This window comes from Stigmatopora nigra, chromosome 19 (genome assembly GCF_051989575.1).
Source record: "Stigmatopora nigra isolate UIUO_SnigA chromosome 19, RoL_Snig_1.1, whole genome shotgun sequence".
Taxonomy (NCBI): Eukaryota; Metazoa; Chordata; class Actinopteri; order Syngnathiformes; family Syngnathidae; genus Stigmatopora; species Stigmatopora nigra.
This window is the reverse complement of record NC_135526.1, coordinates 5,814,122-5,836,294: the sequence shown is the minus strand read 5'-3', so window position 1 is coordinate 5,836,294 and position 22,173 is coordinate 5,814,122. Positions and strand designations below refer to the sequence as shown.

The 22,173-nt window shown below is 38.6% G+C and overlaps 3 protein-coding genes across 17 annotated transcripts in view; 2 read left to right on the top strand and 1 right to left on the bottom strand.

The window, feature by feature from the left end:
* Positions 1–12,982, top strand: part of plekhb1 (pleckstrin homology domain containing B1) — a 186,173-nt gene extending 173,191 nt beyond the window's left edge. Inside the window, exon 7 of the mRNA XM_077740245.1 lies at positions 12,972–12,982. The gene's annotated coding sequence lies outside the window, so the exon portion shown is untranslated. The remainder of the gene's footprint in view (positions 1–12,971) is intronic.
* Positions 1–21,274, bottom strand: part of cadm1a (cell adhesion molecule 1a) — a 174,454-nt gene extending 153,180 nt beyond the window's left edge. For 2 of the 8 annotated variants that reach the window (XM_077740232.1, XM_077740233.1), the window contains exon 1: positions 8,240–8,478. In XM_077740232.1, coding sequence (XP_077596358.1) covers positions 8,240–8,312 — 73 coding nt within the window. In that variant the 5' untranslated portion in view covers positions 8,313–8,478. Of the gene's footprint in view, positions 1–8,239; positions 8,479–19,196; positions 19,323–19,539; positions 19,585–19,975; positions 20,040–20,178; positions 20,377–20,479; positions 20,574–21,119 lie in introns of those variants that run through there. The other 6 variants (XM_077740234.1, XM_077740235.1, XM_077740240.1 and 3 more) reach the window with 5 other exon arrangements.
* A 158-nt stretch (positions 21,275–21,432) lies between these two features.
* The window catches only part of ncam1a (neural cell adhesion molecule 1a), a 108,609-nt gene continuing 107,868 nt past the window's right edge, over positions 21,433–22,173 (top strand). For 3 of the 8 annotated variants that reach the window (XM_077740266.1, XM_077740265.1, XM_077740262.1), the window contains exons 1-2: positions 21,434–21,749; positions 22,089–22,169. The gene's annotated coding sequence lies outside the window, so the exon portion shown is untranslated. Of the gene's footprint in view, positions 21,750–22,088; positions 22,170–22,173 lie in introns of all 8 variants that reach the window. The other 5 variants (XM_077740267.1, XM_077740264.1, XM_077740263.1 and 2 more) reach the window with 4 other exon arrangements.

The following is a 22,173-nucleotide window of genomic DNA, read 5'->3' as shown; positions in this document are numbered from 1 at the left end:
AATGCTAAAGGGGCCTTAAAGACTTTCATCCTTTCTCCAAAAATGTTATGCTTTTTCATTGATCATTATATTCATAGAATAACATCTTAATGTTGTAAGTAATGGAAATTTGACAAGAACCATGACTAGCTTGTCAGGATTGCACACTGATTTTGGTCTTTTTATTTTTTAGAGAAAACAATAATTTATGTGGTCCAGAGAGATATAGATCATCAATGATCAAAGCTGTCTTCAAGAGTAAGTATTGATTTGGTTCCTCACGCCGGTCAGCATCTAATCTTATTGGACTCACTGTACACCTGCAGTAGAACATATGCTCTATTTTAAGCCTATCCTCTGGGACACCAGAAATCCAGGAGGTTCACTGAATCTTCCACTCTAAATATTGTTTTTTTCTAAAGATATATTAACCTAATGACAACTAGGGATGTCCCCGTTTTTTATTCATGTGGAGTCTCAGTCACCTGAAAAAGTCTAAGGATGACTCATAAAGAAACACCAATGTATAATTTATCAACCCGGCTGGACTACAATTGAAATCATCAACATTTGAAGTAAGATCACATCCATCAAAATGAACATTCTCCAGTCATATCCTCATCTCATTTGGTAACCATCACTCTTCCAGTGACCACACTAAAGCACAACAGCAAACCCCCCCCTCTATTGACATACTGGGCTATCTAAAGTCTCCACTTTTAGCCTCAAGCGTGACATACTTTTTGCATAGCAATCTGTATCAGCCACTTAATACAGCTATGAATACTGAAAAGGTTATGGCCACCAGGTAAGAACCCTGCATCCTGAAATGTATATGCTTGGTCTTCCACTTCCACAAGTAAGGACATGAAATAACTTATTGGTGTCTAAACTAGACCTTATTTTTTCAATCAAGTTATGGATCATTTGATTTTTTTAATTCCCAATGACAAATAATGCCTTTTTGGCTTATTAAAGATGCCCTATATTTAACAAGTTGTCTCATTTAGAGCATGAAGGCGGGTAGTTAAGATACGACAAACACATTCTTGAAATATAAACAGTAACATCGGAATACTGGAGGAGTTTTGAAGAGAAGTTTAAAGTAGCATGCATTGGCGACCAAATCCAAGTAATTCAAAGCCCATGTGAAATCTGAAATGATAAAAATCCCACAAAATAGATATGCAAAGGAGGTGGTAAAAACCGCAGGGACAGCAAAAAGTGACTGACACGCCTCTTATTTCCAATATAGGAAAGCAGCGATGCTCCACTGATGGAAGCACAAGTACGGGAAATTACCAAGGATTTTTCTCTCTACGGAGACTTGACTGATTATTCTCAAACAGCAGCCCGGCTGCAGTGTAATCCCCTTGATTCGGATAGATTCCAAGATAGTACTGGCATACACGCTAGAACTTTAATAACACAAAACTTCAGAGCATTGTTCAGCCCTGCAGGCTCTGGGGTATGAATGATTTACCAGCGGTATGTCATTTTCGGGAATAAGAATCGACGAGGAGAGAAGGGCTGACGTGTACAACATACCTGAGTTTCGCCAGGATGTGCCATTTTTACTTATTTCTCGGGATACTATCAATGTTAATAGTATGCTTCATGTTAAACAAAACTAGCATTCAAGTGAATACATTGCATTTGGGTTGATTTGCTGCTGTGTGAATTGGTAATCGTCAACTGGGATTGCTCCCAGTGTCAAATATATTCCTCTAATACATTTTTTAAAGGGCACGAGAAAAGTGTATAAACCAGCTTTTCTGTTAAATGTATGTTTTTAAACCAATCTAATGTAGCTGTAGGGGTAAATTGCATAGCCATAGCTATTCCAGTCCAGTTGGTTTATAGCCTATTCAATAATATATATCAGCCCCTTATGAAGCATGCACAATATGGCACTGTTTCACATGGAATTCACTGGGCATCTTTCAAAGATAAATCTTTCAAATATAGCAGTAGCGGAGGCTGCAATCACATTGTAAGTTTGCCATTTTTTTCCCCTTAGCATTGACCCATAGTCTTTTCATTTTGCTATTTTTTTTTATCCCCATCACAGAATACGTACGACAAAATAGAAGGCAGGATGACATCGGCTGTCACGAACAGCCCCTGCTGCTTTTTTTTTGTGCTACGCTCCGAGATGACCCACCCTTGTCATCTTTCGGCGCATTAGTGTGACAAAATAGAGAGCAGATTGAAGTGGCAGCATCTGGGCAAGGCAGGGAATGACAATGAATGGAGGTTTTTATTTTATTTTTTTGGTTTGTTTCCCCTTCTGTAAAGTTGAATGCACTATTTTGCTTCTGTATAACTTTTGTGTTATGTAAAAATAAAAGTTACTGGGAAAAAAAAAATCAACCAAAGGGTAGAGATTTTTAAAGATTAAAAAAAGCAATTAAAATTCATTATGAGTGTACAATTCTGAAAGATCAAGGTGCTGACAGCTTACAGCTGACATAATTGATTTAATTAAAAATAATAACTACATTTTTTCCTTCCAATTGCTGTGATAGCGAGTCCGTAAAACTTATTTTCCTTCACACTGGTATTTTGCTAATATTTAGACTGTCCAAAGGGAGGGCTCAATATCTCACTTGCTTTGTTTTTGGTCTTTTTAATGTGCATAGTACCCAAAATGTGGTCAATTTATTTAATGGGTGTATACACATTGATCATAGGACTCTGATTTTAACATTTTATTGTCTTAGGGCTGAACAACTTGATTTGTTAATTTTTGCAGATATATATTTGTCTGTAGTACATCACTTAAAACAGTTTAAGCATACGGAACCCCACTATTATCAATTAATTAATTCAGTAATGTGAAACAACATTATTATTCTAACCTTAAAGGCCTTGGTTGGATGGCTATATTTGCTCGAATAGAGGATAGTTACTTAGTTACAACAGTAGGATGGTGTTATAAAGCTTTTAAGAAGCACAACGTGAGCATCCAAAACTGCAATTATTGGGAAAGCATTCAGTGTGGGAGGTAATAACAATGTGGTATAAAGCTCCCAGCCCACACTAGCATTTTTCCCAACAGGTCAGAGATGAAACGGAGGCTGTACAGAGACTGGGAAAAGAGAGGGGCAAACTCGTCGGCGGTGCTAAAGGGGTAACGTACGGTCATCCCTTTTAAATTCCACAATGAACAAGCTTAACAGAGTTCAGAAGATAGTGACTTTAAAATATGGCTTGAGCACGTGGTTGGTTACATTTGTAACATTTACGACAGATGGATGGGATGGTCAAGATAGACCATGAAAAAAGACAAAAACATTTAAGCGTTTTAACATTCAATCAAGGGGCATTTAATCCCTTCACAGGGGGTTTATGGTTTAAAAACACTTTTCTACATAGCCTTGGCGGCCTATTTTTACATTTGGAAAAGTTCAAAACTACAATTTTCCCCATACTTAATACATTTCCTCAGTATACTATACTTGGGAACGGCAGATTCTCAAAAGCAGGTGACTCTGAGTCACATGCAATAATACATAATCCGGACATCTCTAAAATTAACCTCTACAAACAATTCTAAAGACTGTCACAAGAGGCCAAATCAATATGCAGAAAGATTTGCAGCTTCTTATCATAGGGAGAAAAAAAATCAGATGCGGATTAACTGCTCCTTCAACCATTTTCATTTTCAGACGAGACGGTATTAATCTGACAGCCAAGTGAAGCTCAACAAACACTACACACTTCAAAGCGGAGGGAAATGCATTCTTGAAAATAGTCTAGTTCAAACATTTCGTCTTAATTCTTACTTCCAGCGAAGGACAAGAAAAACACCGCACAGGTTTTAGACAAATCTCACGCATAAAATGCAGAACTGATGTGCAAAGCTCGAAGCAAAAATAAATATTTACACTTTGGCCCTACTTAAATCAAATCAGGGGGCGGGGGCAAACATAAGCATGTTTTTTTCCCTAAAAAAATCCAATACATACTTTATTGCCTCTCTTTTCTGTTGTTATTGAAACAGGAGCTAATTACGGCAGATTGAAAAAGTATTTCACATTTTATTTTCTAGTCTTTCACCACCCACGCAGTGCAAAGCGTGCTCGGGTTGTACTGCAATTGCCTATAAAAAAAGAGCTACTAATAGAAAATAATTACAAGAAATGCACAATGTGTACTCCACAGGACGTGGAGAAAACTGACAGCAAAATTGGTGCCCACACATTTGGTTCCTAATGGCTACTTGGGCATAGACGCTAACCAGAAATAGCATGAAAGAGCCCTGACCCACCAAAAAGACCCTTGGGTTGTTTGTCCAATAAAGTTTTTTGCAGTGGTTTGGAGTGCAGGCACTTTTCTTTTTTGCCACCTCTTTTCTGGGGAAAGTGTTTCCTTTATCTTTGCCTCCTGCAGCACGGCATTCTCGGGATGCCTGAATGGCAAGTGCCAAAGGTCATTAAAAGAAAAACAATGCCATACAAAGTGTGAACAAGGTAACAAAGCACAACTGGGTAGTTCAGTAAAAGACACAAGCCACTTCAGTGCAATTTTGACCACAAAGTAAAGAGCAAAAAGTAAAGAAATAAGAATGCTACAAAGGGTGCCAGAAGGACAACAATGGCCCCATTCTCTCTCAACTGTAGAAAACTATTTTTTCAATCCAGAGCTGACTTCCTTACAGATTCAACCACGTCACGAGAAAGACAGACCAATTGTATGTGTCAGGGAAAGTGAGGGTCATTGAAAGGCCCCTCGGTCGTCAATTCGGTTTACAATGCAAACCTGCTACTATGTTGCCTACAATAGTTGTTTGAAAAGTAAAGAAGTATCCATCCTTGGTTGGTAGAAATTGATTGGAAAGCAATTACAGTTATAAATTAGTGACAATATGCATTAAAGCCTCATTCTTGGTGACCTCTGTTGAATAACTTTGGATTTAAGTGTTGCTCGTTGACCTGATCACTCTATAAATCAACTTGAGCTAAAACAGTACTTGGGTTTTCCAAATACTTCATTCATGTTATGAATTATTCGAGTGTAAGCACATGTACTTGGTGCTTCAGGATTTGAAGAGTAATTTTAACTAAATACTAGGCAGCATTCGGATAGATAACCAGTCCATTTTATTTTTCCCATTTAATGCAATGAACATCTATCAGTGTCAATGTTGACCAATGAGTTAATAAATATCTCAGATCACAACTTAGTATAATTAGATCTAAAATGGGATGAGTCCAAAATTCTCAATTCAAATGAAAGTATAATCCCGTCACAAGTCTCCCAATCAATGTTGACTACTTTGCTCAGGTCTCAAATGCAAGAAGGTCAAACGGCTGGCTGTAATTAGACGCCCATGGCAAGTAGGCTGTTTTCAGAGCGACAGATTGACGTCCACGCCCACCCCCTTTCGACCCAGGCCCTCGCGAGGTTGGGAAGAAGGAAGGCACGTACTTGACATCCCATCAGCAGACGGCTCTCTGACAAGTAGGCCGTAAAGGCTTTTTTCTCGCTTTGATTACACTAAGTGCACAGAGGCCAGATGCGACCCGAGCCAGTCATTTGTTGGCTTGCCAACACTCCCAGTCGACGGGAGAAAGAGGGGGGGTGTATAGAAGCGAATATTGGGCGGGAATGAGTAGGGTCACTTGGGGTTCCTTTTCCCCTGAGGAATGAAGACATTGTTCCTCATTACACTTGGAGAGAGGCAGGAAAAAGTCCATTCATGCACCTGTTTTTCCTCACCAGTACGCTGACTGGTTGCACTGTAAACCTCGACTTGTCACTTCCCACAACACTCTTAATTCCAAATCTCCTAAGTGTGTTTTTAGACGATAACGTCATCCCTTAACATAAGACTCAGTCATCCATATAACTACATCTGATATTACTTCCATTGGGCATTTTGCACATCCTTTTAAAATTGAAACAGCCAAATAATTAATTAATTAGTACTTTCATCTTAAGCTGAGGGGGGTTGTGATACATATTTTCACCTTTTTATGACCCCAAATGGTATCACAAACAATCAACATATTTATTATGGCAAATAAAAAAAAGGTTCTGATGAAACTAATTAGATTAGTTGCGTAAAATAGTTTATAAAGACACATTTCCAATGTTTCTGTTACAGTCCCACAATTGATACCATTTAAAAAAATCCATTAGCTACAGATGAGTGCAAAATTTGAAAATTTGAAGCGCATATTGATGAGAACATGATTACAACATTACTATTTCTAATGAGAAATGATACAAAGGCAATTTGTTAATTCTAAACACAAAACAGCAACAACACAAGGATGCCAACAGCTGCAAAACAAAATTGCTGCAACGCAAATACAAAATGACCACAAAAAAAGTGGAATCTTTGGTAAATATTATTTCGCCACCAGCTCTGCCTCTGGCTTTTCAGAAGTAGTCATCAGGTAGATCATTAAACAATGTCAGCTATCATGAAAATTGTCATAGCTTGACTGTTGACTCCAAATATTAGCCAATCAGATGCAAGTGTGGTTACTACTGTTCCCCAAGTGCCAAACCACCAGGTCCATAAACCATGGGGACCATGGTGCATAAATGTGAAGAAAATACCACATCTGTTGCAAAAGAATATAACATGTAAACTTTGCCCTTCGGCTTACAAATGTAACAAATGGATACAAGAAGAAACTTCTGGATCTAAACCAAATCATAATGCATTTTCACTTAACCCATGCCACACCCTTGAGACAAAGTTGACCCTCCTTGGCAGAGATAGCGAAAGATTGAATCCCATCAAGCAGCAGTCATCTCCCAATTAAATTGAAATTTGCAAGGTTGCTCAAATTTAATTTACCGGTAGCCTTGAAACAAATAAATTAAAAAGAAAAAACTATTTAGCTCCACGGTCAGTGCATTTGTAATGAGAATAAACTGTTATGGCTTCCCAATCTAAAACCAGTCAGCAGTAGCCAGATTAAATAATTAATACACTTTTGTGCAAATGCTGCTCACGCTTTTTTTTTATGAGGAACTACAACGAATACAGAGTCATACATTGCTGCAGTCCAAAACCAACACAGACTTATTTGCTTTTGTGCTCACTCAGCATAAAGTGCATGCATGACCGGGTTCCAGTTTTTTCATGGATCAAACTGATGTCCTGGATTAGGCCACCCGGATAATCCACAACATGACAAACATCTGACCATCCTCCAACATAAAATGCACTATCCCGGGATGAGAAGGCTTTATAGAAAGAATAATGTGAGATTTCACAGAGAACACAACTCAAAACATGAAAAACAAATAATATCAATTAGCATGAGTTAATTAATTGCATGGCAAAATCACCATATCAAGCACTCATGCTGCCCAATATGGCCATCAAGTTGTAAATTGTGACCACTAGCCTAACCCAACTCATAACACGATCAATTTACTAGTTGCACTATGATTGTGTAACTGATGTATTGTCAGTGTAATGGTGATGGGTGGCTTGGGGGTGAGCTTGCATTGCCTGCTGTTATGCCTTCACATCTCCATGGCAATGCGCAGAGATGGAAAAAGCCAAAAAACAAGCCTTGCAAGGCTAGAAAAAAAGAAAAAAAGCACACATGACTGTCTGCTGTTAACAAAATGCTGATCATATAAAGTTCCATCGCATAATATATCCAACTCACTAGTAAAAGGGAATATTACCTGAATACCCCAAAAATGACCATCCTGAACACCCTTATTCAATCCACACACATCAATATTAACCCCTTTCTCATGGGTTACATAAATCTTCCCAATCCTTACATTTGCATTTCCATAATTCAACATTTAGACTGAGTGCAAACCACACCAGACTGGATTCCATTAAAAAAAAACAGTTTTTACCTTGACCACACATTTAATTTGGCATATCAGAAACACTAAAATCAAGAAAACATGACAACAGCCTTCCAATAGCTCAAACAGCTTTAATGTACTATCCTTTAACTAACATTAGGCGGAACGATCACTGCCTGAATAAATTGGACGTCCACGACTGTTTTTTTCCACACAAGAAATCACTGGAGCGCACAACAGTTTGTTTTATTGCTGCAATTTACAACCGTGTCAAGTGGCCGCAACTCCAATGCGCAGGAAAAGCAATATTGTCCAACTTTAGAACAGTCGGGGGTCGTACATCCATCCACACACAAAAAAAAAAGCAAAAACCCTGATGACTAGGTTTCCAAGAAGATAAAAGGGAAAGTGTATTTTTCCATTCAAATGCAGGCGGAGGAAAATCTAGGAGGAGAAAACCTACCTTGGGGAAGAACCGGCTGAAAGGTGAAGAAAAAGAAAATAGTCGCGAGAGAGCTGCAGCCTGCGTTCGCCATGTTGGACACCTGCTTCAGTTATAGTGATGCGAAGCGAGCGGCTTCACCTACTGTGGCGCTCCACACTCTGTCTCTCTCCGTCTCTCTCCGTCTCTCTCCGTCCCCTCCTCAGCCTCACTTACACTCCCTCACTCATTCGTTCGCTGGCTGATTTCCCCGCCTTCCCTCCGCGGGACCCCCCTAATGAGATGCGAAGCGAGGTATGGCTTCTCTCCTCAGCACCCTCACTTGTCGTGACGTGGAGAGATGCGAGTTTCCCCCCCAACATTGCCCCATTTTGCGCAAGAAAAACACAGAAGGAATATAGAACTGCTTTAAAGATGGTACATTTGCAACTGTGTCCCTCTGCTAGAGCACAACAATTTAAAATAAGGTCTTTCCTACAGAAAAATTGCCAAAGATGGCTTCCACCAAAGCCATTTAATACCAGTACTAAAACAAATGGAAGCCTTACTTTAGAAACAACTTCGTATTTGACAGTTCTAAGTCTAACAGACAAAATACAATGCAGTTCTGTGTCACAGATCTAGGAAAGCTCTGTCAAGAGCCTAGTGGCCCGCCAGGCTTATAAAGCACTGGGCTAATAGCCTCACTCTCAGGATTTGGCTTTTTTTGTCAATAAATAATGCTCAATTGTTAACTGAAAGAGTCAAATGCATAGTTATTAGCATGTATGATACTATTATTAAGAGATAATCTGTCATTTGGTACTGCAATGTAATACAATCAACATGTTATCTTTTCTTTGGGCCTCAAAACAGCTGCAGGAATTTATTATGGAGATCACAATTCAGAGAAAATAGTGTCCAAGATGAACCATCAAGCTATCCGCATTCAATCCAGTAAACCTTCCTTACCGGGATGATACTGCATGATCAACATTGCCATCTATTGGTGATTTGTTTCACTAGGCCCCTTTTAAGACAAAACCTTGCCCAGATGGTTGGCAGAAAATACTGAACTGCTTGAAACAATGAATAGTCACAGACAAATGAGCTCATATGGACAAATATAGTGTTAGGACCAAAAAAAATATACAAAATAACAATTTCACCTGGCTCATGTTTTGCCTTTTATAAGACAAAGGTTTGGAATCAGTACAATTACAACTATTTTGAGACCCATCTTCCTATGCAATTTTGTATCAAATACTCAAAAGATGTGATCCAATCTAGTAGTCATTTGTCTTTTCAGCACTATCGACCTTTTCAACTTCAGTAAATCAAGCGACTCCACAATCAAGCCTGCATTCATTCAATGACAACAACGCTTATCCTATGGGACAATTCCTCTTCAGAATCTAATCAGGGTAACAAACCATCATGTAAACAGAGACTTTTTTTTTGAGTAGGCACTACCAGGGGTCACTTTACCACTAAATATATATACTTGCCACTAAATGCTTACGATTGGAAGTAAAAAAACATCAGCATGGGGACATCCCTAGTTTTTAGGTGTAAGTTGATCTAACAAAGAACTGTTTACCTCAATATAGGGTATGTTTGCTTTGCTCCGCAATATTTTTAAAACAACAATGTGTCTCGGTTGATGGCCTCCATGCCCCGTAGCTGTCAGCATCACCAATTGGAGCCTCAAAAATGTAAGGATGGGGCTCGAGCCGCCATCGTGATCTACAAAAGCTCCCTTTCCTTGTTGTCGGCTGGGAAAATTCTATTTTTAAACATCTATTTTCACAGTGCGTGGCATTTTGCAAGAAAGTTGTTTGCGTGTCTGCTTTTCCTCTACACGTGCGCTTTGGAGATAAGATTGCTATCACACGCATGCTGTCGTTCGAATCGTCGATGTCACAGTGCTACGTTTGCACATGAAAGTGAGTCAGATAAAGCTATCAAGCTTTTATCTGACATGGGAAAGGAAAGGGAGAGGAATTTTACCAAGTAAACGGGGAGGACTGTCTTCTGACGATTAGACAAGGCAGATCTACAAGATGTAGAAAGTCGATTTTGACAGAAAACAAACAAACATTTATATTTGTTCTAATCAGTATTAGTATTAATGGAGAATATGTGAGAATTGGAGTGGGTTTTTTTTTTTTTTTTTATTTTGCAGGAAAGCGATGTAAAACTTTATAGCCGCCATAAAATCTGGGAGGATAAGTATCTAGGTGATTTATAAAAGGATAACTTCCACAGGATAATTGTTTTCATGGTATTCCTCAAATGGAAAAATCCACCAATACTTTACGATCTCATTGGCTGCCATTGACGTCTATTAGTGACAAACTATTACAAAAAGAGCCACACAATTACAGTTCTATTATCGTCAATGACACTGAAAGTGTTAAAGATATTAAGCTATCTCAATAGCTTACCTAGTCACCATATACTTTACAATCATGTTATTTCCAAAAAAAAAAATGTCTGCAATGATAATAATCAAATACAATTCATCTATTTAATTTGGAGGGATTTATTCACCAATGGGTTTCAATGCCCATCTTCATAAAAAAAAAGAAAAATCAATACAACAGACTACCGTCCAAAAATGATAAATTTTAGAATGTCAATTATCAGTACTAAATTACCAGTCATCTAAAGAAAAAGTACCAGAGTATAATGTTCACCCATGTTGTCCTCTCCACAGGTTCATTGACATTCGCGTCAGTTTATTGTGATTTCCTATTCAAGCCTTTGATGTGGTCCAGATTTAAAAATTCTGTTTGTGAAGCGTCCATACCTTTGGAGCTTCAAGAGCTTGGCAGGATCGGAGGCTGACAAGCCAAGTGATGACTACCCCGTCCACCCCCTCACTAGCGCCATTCCACCCCACCCAACGGTAAAGAAAAAGACCCAGGGGTAGCGAAAAGCTCAGAAAGTTCAAAGAATCCCCCCCTCCTCATAACGTGGGCCGTTGCCAGGGCGCTGATGAGAATAATAACACATCTTCCTCTGATGAAGTCCTCACCAACCACAGAAGAAGATTGATTCTTAATACGTGAAACAACATTAAAAAAAAAGGGGGGCGACTTTTCATCCACATCCCCAAGGCTTTGTTTTGTGTGTTAATTTCAGGTTATTTCATGTAATTGCGTGAACATGTCAAGTGCAAAGTAGAAAGGATGCAATTCTTGGGAAAAGTGGCAGAGGAGGTTGAAAAGATGTGCCGGTTTGAAGATTTGCACTCAGAAGACTTAAGGGTGGGGGCGCTTTTGGCATGAAGACGACAAATTTAAAAGGAAAATTTACACTAAAATAAGCATACATTCCAGTGCGGTTCAATTGCTTTATAATTATACCAAATGAATAATATTTTTGAAGTGCCTTAACCACTTGGTGGCCATTTGATCACCAAGCCAATCAGGAGAGGCAAGAGCAACTATTTGCTTGAGTTACGTGCGTACATTTTGTATAATAAACAGCACAAACATCACATCTGTCAGTCCACATAATGTATTTTTCACTAGTTGGTGCCATAAACCCTAAATATGATGTTTTTGCAAAATAATTACTAGTTGGTAGGATACTTTTTGTCCTTGTCCTTGATGTAGATACCATAATTGAATATGTGATTGCATATAAACTGCATTATGATGTGAGACGCTGCCACAGTGGGCTCTTTTGTGTACGTGTGTGACCTTGTATGAGGAAAAAGGAGATTGAAATGTACATGAATGTATTTACAATGGCTGCCAAGAAACTTTTCAAGCTGATGAGAAATGTATTCCCAACTTTTGGTTCAGTCTCGATTAGTCGTCCAAAAGTCGAAAGCTGTCAAAATCGGACCATTTTGAAGGGCTGTTTCTTCCCTCACTTTTCTCAAAGCAAACTTCAAAATCAACTTGCCAAGAAAGAGGAATAAAAATGAGGAGGTTACGCGGAGGTGATCGTATTTGTCGCGGTAGTTCCGCCGAAAGATGAGAAGCCACGACTTTCGAAGGAGGATGCCGAAACAATTGCATCATCTGGTACGGCGCCGCCTTGAAAAAGGCACTTGAAGATGATTATGATCGGTCTCAATTTGCATACTAACACCTTCATCACAGACACCTGCAGGAGGGATTTTACATTGAGAGCCATCTTGTCATTTCTCTCCATTTTAGTTTAAAGTTGTTGTATACACATACTGCCAGTGTTTTTGCCAAAATACAAGATGGCCAAGGCCAAAGAGCTAAATTAACCAGAATAATTCATATTAATGAAAAGTCAGTGGTGAGTAGAATTTACCTTGCCAGGATGTGACTTTTTATATTACTTATTTATGTTTTTTTTTTTTTTAAACTGGGATAACACTTTGTGGAGTAGACCACCAATTCTGTTATACGCAGCTGTGTATGATGACAATAAAGGCATTTGATTTGATTTGCATATTAAAAATTTGAGCTTACAACACTAGAGCACCAAACAATTGGACTATTAGGTTCCCACTAACCTATCCTCGATTATTTGCTAAATTATTAAATAAAAATGGAAGAAACTGTTGATATAACAGTATTGTTTTGGTGTCATTTTGTGCCGTCTTGTGACAAGTTGTTGAAGTGAGTTAAGTAGCTTCCTTCTCATCATTCCGTGGCATGTATGAGTCATTAGTACACTATTTCTGGTAAATTTGTCAATGACAAATAGAACTACACATTTAGTTAAAGAACCATATATACTAGAACTCTACTACAACTTACTATTTCTGACAGTATGCACATATTAACAGTTCAGCAAGCAAATAATAGGGTCCCATTTGCAGTTCTAACTTCCAAATGAATTCATTGTGTATTCCCAACATATTCTTCCAATAATTCTCATATTAAAAACGTGCACAGGATTTTTCCAGCATCCGTGTTGTGATCTGGATGACAGGTGTACACATGCCTGATCCCACATGGGGCGATGTTTAACCTCTTGTTTACGAGTCTTGCTATTTTCTCCTCTATGGAACTGCCGCCAGCTTTCTTCCACCCCCTCTGCCCCCTACCTTCCCCATCCCAGGGGGGCTTAGCCATACTGAGTCAGGCGGAGGGTTATCTTGGATGTGCACCGCTTTGACATAATTGCCCCCCTCATGAGCTGCCCCCCGCCATTATTTCACACACTAGGACCCACTAGCACTGGCATATTTTCGTAAAGCGGCCTCGCCGCCCGAGGCACGCAACTCTGGTGCCAATTAGCCGCCTCTCCCGGTGACGCTGCGACCTCGGAATTACGACTTGGAATTACAGCTTGTTAGCTAATTTGTTGTGAGGTGAGAAAGGGCGAAAGCGTCAGTTGGTCTTATTGCTTTAACCTTTACTCGGAACGGCTTTTGGCAGTTGGGGTGTTGGCGCCCAATAGAGATCGAGTTAACCCAGGTAAAACTCTGATGCAATGTTTTCATTTCTCATGTCACCAGGGTTGGCTCTTCCACCATTGCTATGTCGGAAAATGTGATTGTGCGATTCTTTGCATCAGATTGACAACGTCTTGCCATTTTATGCGTTGACTTATCAGGGATAATCTTGAGGTTTTATTTTAATGTTTCACTTAAATGGGTGTTATTGCAAGTTGCTAACTGCCTAAAAAAATGAAGGGAGACCTCATTTGCCAGCTCGGCCAATAACCATCACCGTTGAGTTTGAATGAGCAAGGTATGTGCTGTTAATTTACTCAAACTTGAACTATTAGGTTGATATTTGAGTTATACAAGCACTTGGGCAACCAATAAGTATCTGAGAAGTATTCTGAATACAAGAAAAAACACTTTCCATTATCTTTATGACTTAAAAATTGGGTATACTTGGTCAGAAAGGCAGAATAGATGGGGAATATATTATTTTTTTCATTTCATTTTGTTTCCTGTTTGTCGTTTATGCAACAAATATCAATGACCCAAATTCAGTTAGACTAGAAAACCCTTTACAGAAGCAAGAGGCCCCATTTGGTTGCATCTTGGCATTGTGGTCTTGGCCAGAATATAACTGCAGATGCGAGCTATAACTGCAGAAGGGGGGGAAAAAAGGCAAATCTGGACTTTGACAAATTGCTGGACAAGTCGTCTGCTCAAGCATGTTCACCTCCTCGGGCGGCACAGCCCTGGTACGAGCTCCTTTGGGGAGTATATGTCCTCCTTTAGCAGAGCCATGCAAGTCCTTGGCTGACATGCGGCTACTTTCTTATCATTGATCACTGGCTCCGAGGAGGCCTTTGCTGGGATTTCATCATGCTTGCCATGCTGGCTTTAAAAAAAAAAGTCACAGTCGTCATACTGTATTACGAGGACATGCTGGACTTTTTAAAGTCCAGAACTGTACCTCAGAAACGTGTCAGAAACTTCTTAATGTCAACTTTTTGTTCTTAGATTTAAATAATATTGCAACATGACAATTTAAAACACACTGATTTGGTGCTATTTACTATTTTTAGTTCAACATATTCCATCTAATGCCACCTACATCCTATTAAAGTCAATCTTCAGTTGAACATGATTTCTCCTTCAAGTTTATTCACTCCATAGATGAACAGTTAAGGAAAAGAGCATATTTAAAGATGTTGTAAACATCATCAGCAGTATTATTCAAATCATCAAGATCCCTTTCAGATGACTGTATTCGCCAATTGGAAAAATGACGCTTCAGACTAGATTTGGGTGCCATCAGGCCGATCAATCTGCCGGCATTATGCATCTGCCGACTTAATGGTGCGCCAATTGGACCCGTCGTATAAATTAAAGGCCGATCGTTTCATGTAACGAGGCGGCATCAATGAGTGCGTTTAATGCAAACATGGGTACTTTGGTGTCATTACAGATTGAAATGTTGGATTTATGAATACTATCATTTAAGAGATGTAAATGTTTAGCATCCTTTTCTTCCAGTTTTAAAAGCATCTGTAAAACACACTTGACCTATTCCTTCTTGCATTCCCTTTCTTTTGTATCCACTCTTTGCTTCCTCAACAACAAAAAAAATCATATTTAAAATCTGTATTTACATACACTTTCCTCAACTCATACAACTGTAACTTGACTAAAAAAACCTGATTGAAACAACCTAATTTATTCTATTTCAACGTTCAAATGAAAGTATTTATTTACATCTACGACCCATCCATAATTATAAATGCTTTATCAAAGCAACGCATATAATCGCTATTGTCGATGGAGCTTTGCTGTGAAAAGGCTGCCATTATTTTTAAATGAGTGTGACTCCCTCAAGGTCTTTTTACAAGTCGCTTTAAAACTTGGAAATATATGTCTAGAAAGGTTAGATTTCATGGGGCTAGCTTGGCATCCTTCCTTGTGAAATGACACAGAAAAAGGACTCTACCAAGTGAATGATTTTGTCTTGACATCTGTGGGTGAAAAGAACACCTCTTATATTGAGTTATTTGACTCAAGGGCTGCAAGTGATGGCAAGAGATGGCTGATCCATTTGAGCTGGGAGGCATGTCTGTAACGGATCATGTTTCAACGCCACCGCCAATCCATTTCAACTGGTAGTTGCTGATCGAGAATGACCTAGCATTGTACTGTTACTGCTATTAATTCCGAACAATAAGTTAAGAACCAGCACCATGCTTATCTAGTGAGTTTGTTTTTTAATACACATTAGTGTCAAACATCTAAAATCCTCATTGAAAATGTAAACTGACACAACTTTGAAGGAGGCATACTGTACTGCAGTAACAAATGAGTGGCAGGATATACAATACTAATAATTGGGCCTCAGTGGAGATTTCTATTGTACCTAATAGTTTAATTATGCTTGCAAAAATAAAAAAAAAGTATATAGATTACGTGCATGAACCACTCAACCATTAATCCAACACAGCACACTTTGGTGTACTTTTGCAACGGTCCGATCAGTTAATGAGTGTGTTGATGGCACAGCGTGAGACCCGTCGGTTCAAGGCAATCAAAACAATTTCTAATAAAACTCAGAACAGAGAGGGCTGAGTTTGACAAGTGCATATTGAAAAGAAAGGACATGTTGCTGCTTATCGCTCCTCTATGAGCCCATCCGGATATAACATGGACTTATGCAAAAAAATAAATAAATCTGAAGTTCTGCTGTCATTATCAGGCAGTCATATGTAAAAACTGTAAAAAAGAAAAAAAAAATGCCACAAACACAAGTGAGGTAACAATTCCCCCCAGAAGGACTCGCTGTGTTCCTCAGCAAGGCTGACAATAGATGTAATTCAAAATGTCAGCCATGTTTCAAACCTTCCTGTAAGCGCCCGTTTCCGCTTCCTAGAAAAACAGCAGTTCTGACTAAGGCTCGGAGGAGTGCATTTCTGTGTCTGTGTAGTCTCTGGGGTTTCACTCCTGTGGGACCAATTGTGGGATCTGGAAACTGGAGTTGGCTGTCATAACGTTCTTACTTCACCATGGTAAAGTTCTACAAGATTGTAAATAAGGCAAAAACTTTGGATGGCTTTGTTCTTGGAAGCTACAGCTGTACAAGGAAAGTATTGATTGTCAACTTGTTTGTGTGTGATTTTACTCTAATATACTGATTATTTTCACGGTAAGTGGCTGCAGTGTTGCTGTTTGCTTACTTAAAAACAGAATGTGTTCTTAGCAACAAATGGCCTGCTGCATTAATATCAGAGAGTTCCTAGAATAAGGTTTTAATGGCAAGTCAAGTAAATTACTCCCCCAAAAATAGGTACGGATTTGGGAAGGGTTTGCTAAGGATGAGAACTCCACAATTGGGTTCAAGCAATTTTCAAAAAAAAACAAGTCAAATGCTCCACAGTGCATGCAAAAAGCTTTTTGGGAACAAGTCTTAATTGGGTCTTAACATCACGGTGGTGACACTGGATGATGTATTAGGGCTCTAACTTGAGCAATAGAAAGAAAAAATAAAAAGCCAGTTTGAAGTCATTGCTTCTTTAAGAGCGCTGAATCACTCCAAGTGCCCCTAATGAATTTTCATGTTCTCACATCTCAGCTTGACAGGTTGCTCAGATTTTGGCATGTGGGAAGACTTTTCTTGCCATGTGGATGACAGTGGAGTATTCAGACAGTCCAAATGTCTTGTTCCTTCCCTCCAGAATAAATCTTCAACAAAATTCCCAGCTAGACAGGTGATGTTCTTTCCTCATATGCAAATGACCCTCCAAAGCTTGCTCAAATTATTTTTAAAGCTCCCAAAAAATACTATTAACAACCCTCCACTCCAAACTTGGTACAGTCCAACACCATTGCTATGCCAAAAATCTCTACATAGGCCACATTCAAGTCGCCAGTACCACAACTCAATACCCAGTGACTAGCAAGACCTTTTAAATGAAAAAAAACAAACCAGTCCTCCCCAAGAATCTTTCACAGTAATATTTGCATGACTGCAATGTAGATGAAAGCATGAAGATGAAGTGTTTACCTGAGCATGGTGATGATGTAATGCTCCTTGCTCAGGGTGAAACTTGAGAGAGCTTTTACAAGCCATGTCGACAGATTGAGGATGTTACATGACTGCCACCATTTGGTCACTGCATGAAACATTCTATGTAAATTAAGGATGGCCTAAAATTGCCTGTCGCAACAACCTGGAGCCTACAGACTATCTCTGCCATCCCAGCTGAAGCCCTTGAATTCCCATCTTGTTATCACATTGAAATTCAACTCCAGGCTCAGTTTTAAAAAGCTAACACATCGGATGTCCTCTCCGAGTAAGCACTTAACAGCCTGCGCCTGACTAACTCGCCCTAATTACTGCCGCCATCATGTTTGTTTTAGTCTGTTCGTTTCTTCCTTTCTATCAGCCGCCTGGTAGAAATGCCAGTTTCTCCCCAGGAAACGCTGTATGTCTTTTTTAAACCTTTCAAGTTCAAACTACGCTTAGAAAAAGTGGCATACCCAATTTCCTGATAAGCAGAAGGGGTACGACTCAGTGGAAAATGAGTAGATAGACGAGAAAAAGGAGTGAATAATGTGTGATGAGTCGGAATACAAAACTAAAAGTGGGTCAGAAACATTGAGGGGAGATTTTAGGAGATTGTGGAAAAATATATATGTCAATTATACTAAAAAAATATCAAATTCTCATTCATACAAAACATAAATAAAGTCAACTTGGGGATGAAACCTACAAAGTCATTTCTGTATGTTTCTTGTGTAGATTGCAGACAGAAAAGGGAGAGAATAGGTAACACTTTGGAGAGTATTTTAAATGAACAGTGTGTTTATTTCCTGAGCTGCTCTGTTTAGCATTAAACGGAATCCAATCTCTGCTTAGACAGCAGCAAATTAGGCACAATTAATTTATTTCTTGTTTTTTTTTTTTTTCTTTCTTTCTGGTGAGTCCTGGGAATTGGGATTAGTCCAAGACACTAGCACATTTTCTGATCCTGCTAACTCGCGTTAGACTTCCAATCCCTTTGAACTGGAAATTCCATGCAGTTAAAATGATTTGAAAATCTTACGAGTGACAAACTCATTTAATTTCAAGAGAGAAGGATGAGGCAAACCATACGATTGGAGATCTATCAAAAGAGTTAACTATCCAAATGGAGAGGGGGAAAAACTAAAAATATTGAATGTAAGGTTGAAGGAGGTTAAAAATATTCAGCGTAAAATGAGAGCAGCCTATTTACATTTTTGCATCATTGTCGACTGCCTAGAGTTCCTGTTAGATACACATCTTTCTCGCCAGAAAAAGGCATGAATTATTAAAGACATAGCCAGCTAATGGGAAAAGGATCAGAATTTGCAGTCAATGATTCTCCCCCTTGAATCGTGACAGCTGCTGGACTTGCTCGTGAAGAGTAATTGGGCCCTGTTCAAGTACTGGTTGAACCGTATTTCAAATAAGTTCCCACAAATCGATAAGGCAACATTATGTGAAGCGAAAAAAAAAAATGGTAGTATTTACAAGTAATTTTCAGACATGTAATCTAATGGGTCGAACGATATATTTTCATTTTCTAAGTTCTCCGGTTTCGGGGATCTTACCGTGATTCAGTTGTGGAGAGAATTTTGTTGTCGTTGAGGTGTCTTTGAGATATCATTGAGACGTCTTTGAGATGTCCTTGATTTTCCCTCAAATGTCCTTGAGTTTTCCGCAAGAATTGCTGGAGACTTTGAAACAAATAAGAGAATACAATATTAAACTTTGTACAGAAGAAACTCCAGTCAGTTTTTTTTTTTATTTTTATTTTTTTGCTGGACTCTAAAATGTGTTACTCTTGGCACGGTCTCAAAGTGTTCTGGTTAAACATGATCAGTTTTATGGTATTTCTGAAAAAGTTAAATGCATCAAACTGTATAGTGGTGTCTTAAGTTTTGAGTGGTTCACCTGAGGTAAGTTGACAGAAACCACGTAGCACCCAAGGGACTGAATCTAGATCTTGTGCCAACAACACACCCAAGGGAACTGATTAAAGTTCTATATTTTGTTAGTCAAGGAACCTGACACCTGCAAGTAAAGGCCAATCCCACAAAGAAATGCCCTGCAGCTGGGATTCTACTTCTTGGAATAATACTCCAAGTGCACTGCCATTTGTCTATTGTGGCTTATAGATAGTGTTAATATAATTGGTAACTTTGCAATAGCATATGTAAGGAATGTTCAGTGTCTATTAAAATTAGATTTCATAGCAATATGGGACATAAAATCAGGTTATTGATGGAATTATTGTTTTTTTTCCCCTGATTTTATATATCTTAAATGATAATATTTGCAGGTATTTTACAGAATGATTTTGGAGTGTATGTTTCCAATGACAACTCACCGTGGAGGACTTACTAAATCAGTTCCAGGCTTTACTGGTCTGCCGGTCACCTAAAAGCGTATCCCTGTGATTTTTTATTAATATTTGGATGAGACAAAACACATTAATATCCAAACAGTCCATTTTTTTTTCATTCCAGGGTGACAATAACCATTTAAGCACCTTGTGGAATATTATTAGCGATAACTATCAAAAAGAAATACCTGTGTGCCCATAAAATGTTGCAGCGGAGCATGATGCATCAAAACCGGGAGGAGCCTTTTGTGCATGAAAACGTCTCCCGACGAGACAGTTAACAAGTCGTAAGGATTTATCAGCGGCAAGGTGCAGGAACGCGCCCGTTATTGGATGCTGGGGAGTAGAAAATGAAACGATACACTGGCGAGTAACTTATCGTCCCGCTGTTGAAGACATAAAACCACATTATGATCTGACAGTCAAAAACACGATGTGTATCGTTTAAAAGAAGACGCCCCAATACACATCACCCCCAGGCATACATACTGCATCGTATAAGCCTTATACGATAAGGGGTCTGCATATTTTCCATGAAATGCTTAGAAGGATGCCAGGGATCTTGTTAGAGGACCCAAGGAGCCTGCCAATGTGGAGGAAGAAAAAAAAACATTGATGTGTAAGGGGATGTTTCTATAGGGCTTGCTCAATTTAAGGTGTTGTTGGATATTCATAACATGTGCATTTTTTTTTAAATAAATGATATAAAGCTATAGTGGACTGGGAGATCCATTCAGGCCAGGGGTCAGAAAAGGTCATATGCACATTGCTATATGTATAAGCAAATTGTAATTACATACTAACTCCAATATTAGCAAAATATACACAATAATAGTCATCAAAATATCATATTGGCTTTTTCAGATCAGCATTCAGCTGTGGAGATGATAGTGACCCACCACATGTTTAGTAATCGATACATAATATAGATTTGATCTTTGAATTTTGCAATGCTAAGCACAACACATCGACATACTAAACCTTATATTAGGCAGAAATCATTGATTTTGTATTTTTTATTGATAATCTAAGTATGTTGAGGACTTACTCAGTGATGCACCTTTCTTTGTTTGTGACAATGTGGCTTGGTTAGCGTGAATAAAAATCTTATTATTATTGCCCAACTTACATCATCATCTTGCAGAGTCGCTCTTTTTGTTTCTTTTTCTTTCTCGGAGACGCCTTTTCTCTTTGTTTTAAGCTTTAGCGATTACATAGTTTACTTTTTTTAACTGTGTCATCGCATTCAAACTTTGGCAAACTTTTTGCAGTGGAAACATTTCGCGGAATATGGCGCATGTACACCTGCAAGACACATCACTCATTAATCTAAAAGCATTTTGTATGGCTGATGTGGACTCGTGGAGGTTGGCTTTAACAAAATAAACCAATCATCTCGCACGTTTCCCGTGAAGCAGGAAGCGGACTCACTATGGCAAGGCAATATTGTTAAAAAAAAGCACGTTGCAACGTGGTTGTTTTGTTTGTTTTATCCCTAAGTAGTCTTAAATTAGTAGATCTGACTATTTGGCGATGAGCAATATTTAAAAATAACAAGCTCTTGCCTTGATCTTGTTTATTTCTTGATGTATTCAATTTTTTCTTAACCTAGTAGTACTAAATGCATGTGCATGGCTATTTGGTGATTAGCTTTTAGGGGAAAACTATGTATACAGTGATGATCATTTTGCTTTATCATGAAATACCAGTTACAATAACTGCATCATATTGGCAAGTGGATGTCCATTAAGAGCAAAAGGTAGGATTACTAATTAATATATTATTATTATTATGGCTGCCTTTGTGGTGATACAAGTACTATGTACAATCTATTTTAAGTGTGTATGTTGTCAAATAATAATAATAGTTGGGTTTGACATGCTAAAATGTTTAGATCGGGGGAAAAAGCATTGGTTTAACAATTTGAGTGTTTAATTGTTGCCCCTGTTAAAGATTGGGTGTTGAGCACCCTCTTGTGGCATTTTTCTGAATTACAGAAATAGCATCACTAGATTCACATGACCTTATTGTCATGATATGTGACCAAATAAATGCATGGATGATGTTCTAATTTGGCCATTATGTCTTATTATGTCAGAATTCCAATTGGATATGAATCAGGGCCTCAGACAACCTCTCTGATTCATCTTCGAGGAGACAAAGTGCAGAATCGCATATGGTGA